At 56.5% G+C, this 8,250-nt stretch overlaps 1 protein-coding gene across 1 annotated transcript; it reads left to right on the forward strand.

Moving 5' to 3' along the window:
• Nucleotides 1–1,589: 1,589 nt before the first annotated feature.
• Nucleotides 1,590–7,509, forward strand: LAMTOR1 (late endosomal/lysosomal adaptor, MAPK and MTOR activator 1). The gene is made up of 5 exons (XM_058825642.1): nucleotides 1,590–1,823; nucleotides 3,495–3,640; nucleotides 5,081–5,158; nucleotides 5,598–5,724; nucleotides 6,022–7,509. Exons 1-5 carry the CDS (start codon nucleotides 1,782–1,784, stop codon nucleotides 6,112–6,114), a joined length of 486 nt encoding a protein of 161 aa, XP_058681625.1. The 5' UTR covers nucleotides 1,590–1,781; the 3' UTR covers nucleotides 6,115–7,509.
• Nucleotides 7,510–8,250: the final 741 nt, after the last annotated feature.

The raw sequence follows: 8,250 nt of genomic DNA on the forward strand, positions 1-8,250 counted from the left end.
GAGGACTGCACTGAGACCAACAGAAACAGGCTTTCTTAGCATCCAAAGGGAATTAAAAATGCTCAAAAACTGTTGGAACAGGCCTGAAGGAGGAAAAGGGGGGAAAATGGAGAAAATCATCCTTCCCCTGTTCCCCCCCCAGACAAGGTATGGTTATTAATGGACTTCAACGGGCAGGAGAGCAGCACTGAATACACATCCCAGAGTACCCTCATTGCCCTTGGTGTTACCTTGTCATAGACTCACCTCCCACAGTACAGCAACAAAGAAATGCTGATCCCTGTCCCTGCTCTGTGAAAGGTCACCCCGAGGAGCACACACAGGAACAGAGCCAGGGTCAGGTACCACACCCACATGGACAGACCAAGCACCACTGTGACCAGTGGCCCTGGACCCAATACAGCAAATGCTGACATCAAATTTGTTTCCAACCCACTATTGTTACCCCAACCCTAAGTGCCCCATGATAAGTGACAAACAAGGACAGTCGTGGTTCAGCCAGCAACCAAGCCCAACCCATCCACTTGCCCACTCCCCCATCAGAAAGATCAGGGAGAGAATTGGAAGGGTAAAAACTGGAAATCTCATGGGTTGAGGTCAATACAGATTAATAGGAAAAGCAAAGACCACACACACAAGTAAAGCAAAACAAGAAATTAAGTCACCTATGAAAAACGCCAATCACTTGTTTTTAAAATTTTAAAAGTTTAATAGTAATAAAATGGTTATAAAAATAGTAATACAATTAGAATAATAATAATTTGACAAATTGAATGAGGACAATATGAGACAATAGAGACAAGGAGTTATGGATGTCCGGGTACCTTTTTCTGGGCAGCATGAGCCTGAAAAAGGACCCCCATTAACAAAGCATTAACCCTTAAAAGCAATAGCCTGTTGTATATTCATACACCTCATACATGATGCATAAATTCCATTCTAACACAGGAGTCTGTCTGGTGATCGTCAATTTCTTTCTCTTAATCCTAACAGCAGCTTCGAGGTGGGAAAAAATTTGTTTATTCTGATAAGAGGGCAACAAATTCTTTTTCTCTGAAAGATTTAGGTGTCCTGTGGCTGCTATCTCAGTGCGAGTCCTTTCTTAAAAAAAAAGTATCCTACATAGCATAGTTTCTATTTTAACATTTTTTACAACCTAAAACTATATTTAACATGCTACTTAAGAGAATTAATACAGCATTACTTTCTAACAGAACGCATATAATATTAATTTTAATATTTGCGAAAAGCCAATCATAAAACACATGCATTTTTCACATCCCCCCTTGGCATGGGCAAGCAGGTGTTCAGCTATTCTAGGAGAGCAGGGCCCCATCACACGTTACAGTTATTTGGGACAACACACGCCATCACTCCCGGCATCCCCCTCTCCCTCAGTGTTGCCCCACTGTATATTCTGAGCACCGGAACACCGGGGAACCCGGGGGCACCGGGAATGCCGGGATCCCTGCGGGCAGGCCGGCTGAGCGCGGGAGCGCGCTCGGGACACACCGGGAGCGCGCCCGGGGGGGGCGGCGCCCTGGCAGCAGCCACGTGACCCCGCCCGCAGGGCCGCGTGACGTCGCCCACGTGCGAGCAGCGCTCCGGCCCACGTGACGGCGCCGCGCGCGCCCCCGGCGGCGGGCGCGGCCGTGTGTCTGTCTGTGCGTGTGTGTGTCCGTGTGTCCGGGTGTTCCCCGCCGCTCACGTGACCGGCGTGACTCGGCGCTCACGTGACCGCGCGGCGGCGGGGCCGTGCCGGAGCCGGGGCCGCGCTCGCCATGGGCTGCTGCTACAGCAGCGAGGCCGAGGCCTCCGACCAGGTGGGCCTGGCGCCGGGGGAGCACGAGGCCCGCGGCGGGGGTGGCGCCGGGAGGGACGCTCGGCCCCGCTCCCGGGGCTTCCCGGCGGCGGGGGGCAGGCGGCGCGCGTCCGCGGCGGGGCCCGGCCCTTCCCCGCTCCCGGGCAGGGTCTGAGCGCTGCTCCCGCCTGTCGCCGCCTTCGTGTCGCTCGTTCCGCGCGTGTCCCCCCGGTGCCGCGTGGGGGCTGGAGGCGGCGGCTCGGGGGTCGCGCCGGACCCTCCCGCCGTCCCGCTGTAGGTGTAAGCCCAAGGCCTCACACGGCACCGGCGGGAGCAGCGCCAGGTTTTCCTTCTTGGGACAGCGGGACTGCCACGCAACTCGGGGCCCGGGACAGAACTGGGGCTGTCACCTGTCCCGCGAAACTTAATCCGGGTGCGGCGGGAGCTGGGCTGTGACAGCCCGTCCCAGGGGGAGCCCAGCCCGCTTCCACTTGGGTGGCGAGAAAGGAGGGAGAAGGGCCTGGGCTAGAGTATGGCAGCAGCATTTCCCAGCAGGAGGAAGGGGAGAGCAAGCTTCTGGCCGGGAAGAGCTGGAGATGCCACTGACAGCCTGTGTGGAGAGGTGGTTGCACTCCCAGCTCACCATGGGTCACAGGCTGAGCATCCTTTCAGGGCAAGACAGACATGGAAGGGCTTGAGCATGTCCAGAGAAGGAAATGGAGCTGGAGCACAAGGAGTGGCTGAGGGAGCCGCGGGGGCTCAAGCTGCTAGGAGGCTCAGGGATTGCCTTCTCACTCTCCACAACTCCCTGACAGGAGGGTGGAGCCAGGTGGAAGTCTGTCTCTGCTCCCCGGGAACAAGCAACAGGACGGGAGGAAAGGGCCTCTGGTTGTGCTATAGAAGGTTTAGGTTGGATATTCGGGAGAATTTCCCTAAAAGTGTTGTACAGCTGTGACACAGGCTGCCCAGAACAGTGTTGGACTCCCCAACCCTGGTGGGATTTAAAAGCAATGTAGACTTGGCACTTGGGTAGTTTGGTAGTGGGCTCAGCAGTGCTGGGAGAACAGTTGGGCTCAAGAGGACTTTTTCAATTTTGCTGATTCTGTGATCTTATTCTCATGGGTGTTTGTGCCCATGATCTCTCTACTGGGCTCTTCTCACCACCCCTGCAGCACCATTCAGCCAAGCCAGAGGATCGAGGGCTGGGCTGCAGCTCTGCACCTCCTGGAGTGAGTGGAGGAACATGCCTTGTGGCTCTGGGAAGCCCCCACCCCAGTGCCTGGGCTTTGGCAGGTGGGGTTCACCTGGCTCAGGTGAGCCCCCTGCTATGCCAGGGTGGGCTCTCCGTGGTGCCCAGGCAGGGGTGGGGCACAGTGGGTCCACGTTAGCTGGGGGGTTTAATGCAGGTTGATGCTGGCTGCAGACTCCTGCCTGCAGGATTGGCCACTCCAAATATGCTGCCTGATTTCAGCAACACTTGCTGCCTTTGTGGCTGGAGGGGCTTCATCTGGGAAAAACTGAAATAATTGGGTAAAGAGGTGCCTGGCAGAGCTGAGGCTGTTCTGGGTTACACTGGGATGCACAGGGAGCCCTCCTGGCTGGTGAGGGAAAGGTGAGACTTGCCTCATCCCGTGGAGTTAATGCTGCTGGTGTGGGGCAGCCAGGGCTGATTTTCCTCTTGCCTTTCCCTCAGGAGGAAGAGACAAAGCGGCTGCTGGAGCCAGCAGCCAGCCCGCCCAACAAGGTGCTGAACGGAGCAGAGCAGAGCTACCACAACCTGCCGTCAGCACGCACCGATGAGCAGGCCATGCTCTCCTCCATCCTCGCCAAAACAGCCATGTAAGCCTTGGGCTGTGCTCTGGGGCAGGCAGCACCCTCAGGGTGTGTCCCTGGGGCAGGCAGCACCCTCAGGGTGTGCCCCTGGGGCAGACAGCACCCTCAGGCCGTGTCCCTGGGGCAGGCAGCACCCTCAGGGTGTGCCCCTGGGGCAGGCAGCACCCTCAGGGTGTGTCCCTGGGGCAGACAGCACCCTCAGGCTGTGCCCCTGGGGCAGACAGCACCCTCAGGCCGTGCCCCTGGGGCAGACAGCACCCTCAGGCCGTGTCACTGGGGCAGGCACCACCCTCAGGCCGTGTCACTGGGGCAGGCACCACCCTCAGGCCGTGTCACTGGGGCAGACAGCACCCTCAGGCCGTGTCACTGGGGCAGGCACCACCCTCAGGCCGTGTCACTGGGGCAGGCACCACCCTCAGGCCGTGTCACTGGGGCAGACAGCACCCTCAGGCCGTGCCCCTGGGGCAGACAGCACCCTCAGGCCGTGCCCCTGGGGCAGACAGCACCCTCAGGCCGTGCCCCTGGGGCAGACAGCACACCTCCAGCACAGTGGTGACCCTGGCTCTAGCACACAGCTGGGACTGCCTGCCCGTGGGCCCCAGTGGTCAGCCATAGGTGCTGAGGGGAAGGGAGGAGCTGTGGCAGAGCCCCCCATGTCCCTCTGCCCTCAGACAGCCCCTCCCTCAGCTTTGAGCCCCATGGGCACACAGAGAGAAGACCTGAGGTGTGAGGTAACCCCTCGGGTACTGGGCTGGAAGTAGGGGCAGGGTTTGGGTAGGAAGGTGATCCATGGGGATGTGGAGAGGGTGGCAGGAGGGGCAGCAGCACTGCATCCCCTTCGAAGGAGGCTTTTCCTCAAATGCACAGGGGCACTGTGGGGAGAGGGCTGTGTCCAGCCTGGCTGGGAGGGCTTTGGGATGTTCGTAGGCCCCTCTGCTCCCCTGCCTGACATTGCAGAGCTAGTGGCCACTGTGTGTGTCCAGCATGCAGGGCCACAGCAGCTCTGAGCACTGCTCTGCTCTGGGGTGCACACGATGGGGCTCAGCAGGGCCCTGGGTAAGGGCCCAGGTCTTCTGTGAGCCCAGGGCCTGGTACAGGGGCTCTCAGGATATCTGCCAAGGATATTGTCCTCCCAGGGGTTCCTTTTATCTCCAGGTGGCTGCATGCCAAGCTCCCCAGAGCCCAGACCAGCCCCCAGCTTCCTGCAGCCTCTGCCTGTCTCCCTCTGCCCCAGGGCAGCTGTGGGCAAACAGTCCCTGGCATTTCCTTCCTGGCAAGCAACCAGTCCAGCCTGGCACACTTGTGGCTGGGCGAGTTTGGCCTTGAGATGTTTGTCTTGGGGTGCTGGACTTTGTCTGCCCTGGTCAGAGGATGCTCTGAGATGGGGAGGGAACTCAGGGGCAGCAATGAGCCTCCAGTGGGAGCCGCTGTCTTGTGTCTCTGCAGCAACATCATCGACGTGTCGGCAGCAGATTCCCAGGGCATGGAGCAGCATGAGTACATGGACAGAGCCAGGCAGTACAGGTGGGAGCTGCACTTCTACCCTGGGGTCCCTGAAGTCCTTCACAGCTGTGTGTGTCCCTGGACAGGTCCCAGGGGTTTTGGCCTGAGGGAGTGAACTCGGCATGAAGAAGGGCTGCCTCATCTCAGAGAGCAGGGTGCAGCCTGCTCAGGGGATGCTGATGGCAGTGCAGGCAGCAGAGCCTAGGACAAAGGGCTCCTGTGTTCCCCCAGCCCTTGGGGCAGATGGTGGGGGGCTGGATGTGACTGCTTCTGCTTGACAGGTGTCTGTGTGGGAGAGCTGGAAGCTCCCTCACCCTCCTGCTGCTGGGAGTGAAGAGGGCTGGATGCTGGGAGTGCAGCACCACTGCTCTCCCTTTCTCCCTCTGGGGGTGCAGCACCCATCTTCTGGATGTGCCCATGTCTTGGCATGGCACTGATGTTGGCTGCTCTCCCTTCATAGCACACGCCTGGCCATGCTCAGCAACAACCTGACGCACTGGAAGAAGCTGCCACTGCTGCCATCCCTGACTAACCAGCCACACCAAGTGCTCGCCAGTGACCCTGTCCCCTTTGCAGACCTGCAGCAGGTGAGCAGGGCTGGGCTGAGCCCTGGGCCCTTAGGATGCTCCCCAGGGACACATCCTCATCCTGGGGGAACAGTAATGCCCAGAGCCCTGACGCAACTTGTTAGAGCCGAGGGCAAAGCCTAGGTCAGGTTTAAGGCCTTGTTAGAGGTGGGGGCAAAGCCCAGGACGGGCTTAGGGACTTTTTGGGGCTGGAGGCTAACCTGCAGCAGTGTCTTTGGGATAACTGGGGGTTTTTCTTTGGGATAACTGGGGGTTTCAGTAGCCACCAGTGACACAGCCATGTCTTCGTGCCTGCAGGTGTCCCGGATAGCTGCCTATGCCTTCAGCGCGCTCTCACAGATCCGTGTTGACGCCAAAGAAGAACTGGTTGTACAGTTTGGCATCCCCTGAACCTGCCCTCACACTGCTGCTTCAGCGCTTTGGGTTGTTTTCGGTTTTTTCCTGATTTTTTTTTTCTCTTTGTATCCCTTCCCTCCCCATGCTGCTGCCACAGAACTTGGACAGATACCCTGTTTCCTACTAAATACCAAGGTGCCCATCATTGGCACGTTGAGCCCACCTGCAGTGCTTGAGGCTTTCTCCTCCTCGTGGGTGGGTGGGTGGGTGTGTGTGCGTGGGGAGGAGGCTGTGTCAGCTGGATGCTGCCTTGCACAGGGACAAGCACAAAGGGAACAGCCGGTGCAAGGAGGCCCTGGTGTGGGTCAGCACCATATGCCAGGTCACCAGGATGGGTGGGCTGGAGCCAGGCAGATGTGATGCTCTGCATGGGGCCTGGTGGCTCCAACACCATCCCTTCTCCTTTTTACATGTTTAGACCTTTATTTCAGTTGGTTTTTGTTTGTTTTTTTTTCTTTTCTTTTTTTTTTGTTTTTTTTTTTGTTTTTAATTATTATTTTTGCCACAATAGATAAAGCCACGTTCATCCAGTGCCTGTCTCCACTGTTCTCTGTTGGACACAGCATGGACATGATGGGGGAGCCATGCCCTGGTGGAGGGGTACACACATCTGTCTGACCCCTGTCACCTCTTTGATCATGTCCCGTGGGGACAAGGGGACAGGGAATGTATGATGACCCACCTTTAAGGGGAAGGAAGCACCTGAGATTACTAAATGCTCAGGATTGAAAGGAATGTCAAAAGTCAGGGTTTGCAAATAATCAGAAAGTTTCATTAGTACATGACACACTTGGCATGGAAATTGCAGGGTACCTTTTTATGGATAGGTTTCCGCAGCCTGAAGAGGATTTCTCATTTTCTATGCAAATTAGTTGTCATGCACAGTCAGTTCTTTCAGGTCTTCCTGGAAATAGATCTGACAGGTTTGGGGGTCTTTAGTCATCTTAATCCTACCCACCTCCTGCCACTCATTCTTGTGCTGTTTTGTCTTGTGCTTATCAGCAGGAACTACAATAAGGATGTTTTTCCAGGGCTGTCCTGTCTCACCTTGGCTCCCTTCTTCAGCCATATCTTTTTCTTTCTCATGGTGTGTTAATATCAACAGTGTTTATTACCAGCAGTCCTTGGTTTTTTCCACAGCCATCCAAGTATCTTTGTTTGAGATATATGCATTAGCTCTCCTATGTTCTGGGAAGCGAATGCTCAGTGAGACTTACTTTGGACTGTGGTTTATAGGGTCATCAGAGAGTGGGCTTCATTATGGATTAGCCCTTTATAATTGAGAGCTCAAAGGGTCTCACTTTGGATTGCTGTCTAGGTCCCAAGAGAGTGGGCTTCAGTCATAGTAATTTTCCATCCTGGCCACGATTTGAGTTGGTTGAAGGTTCAACAGCAAAAATACTGTTCCACTTGGGTTGTTACTCAAGCAAGAAAAATAAGTTTCCAAGTCTGTTCATTAAAAAACAGATGCTCAATAAACATCTGTTAGTTCCTTGGTACAGATTATATCCAATAAGCTCAAGAGGGGCTTAGTCTGGGTGGTCTTTGTGAAGGCCAAGCCTAACAAGCATTTCTCGTCTTGGTGGGGCCTGGGCAGTGGTGGGGACATGTGCCACCACAGTCCAGTCCATGGCTAAACTTACTTGGGCCTCTACAGGATGAAACAGGGTTGTAGCCACAGGGACAAGCACAGGACCCCCCCCAGGTGAGAGCAGGCCCCACTAGTAGGTCAGGACAGGTTGGGGGGCTGCTGAGGACCCCTGTCTAACTGGCACTGCAGGGCACAGTGGGGTGTCTGCATGTGACACCCTGCTAGAGTCCCCCACGTGCCCCCCTGACTCACTGTGGGCTTCCAGTATTCTGTGTGGCCCCACACAACCCCCCGTCATGTGTCCACCTCTGACTGGGGGCTTGAGACCCACACTCTCGCACACCCCCGTGGTCCCATCTGTGTCACTCTACCTTCACGGGTGGCCCCTGCCTGTGTTCTCCTTGGCCCCAGGCAGCCCTATAACCCCCCCCAACACTAGGGCTTCCCTGGCTTGGACTGCTGCACGTGTCCCCCAGGTAGCCCACGGTCCCGGGGACCGGCCAAGCGCTGTCCTGTCCGGTGCAAGGCGAGAGCCGAAC

This window comes from Ammospiza caudacuta, chromosome 2, assembly GCF_027887145.1.
Source record: "Ammospiza caudacuta isolate bAmmCau1 chromosome 2, bAmmCau1.pri, whole genome shotgun sequence".
In the NCBI taxonomy this organism is placed as follows: Eukaryota; Metazoa; Chordata; class Aves; order Passeriformes; family Passerellidae; genus Ammospiza; species Ammospiza caudacuta.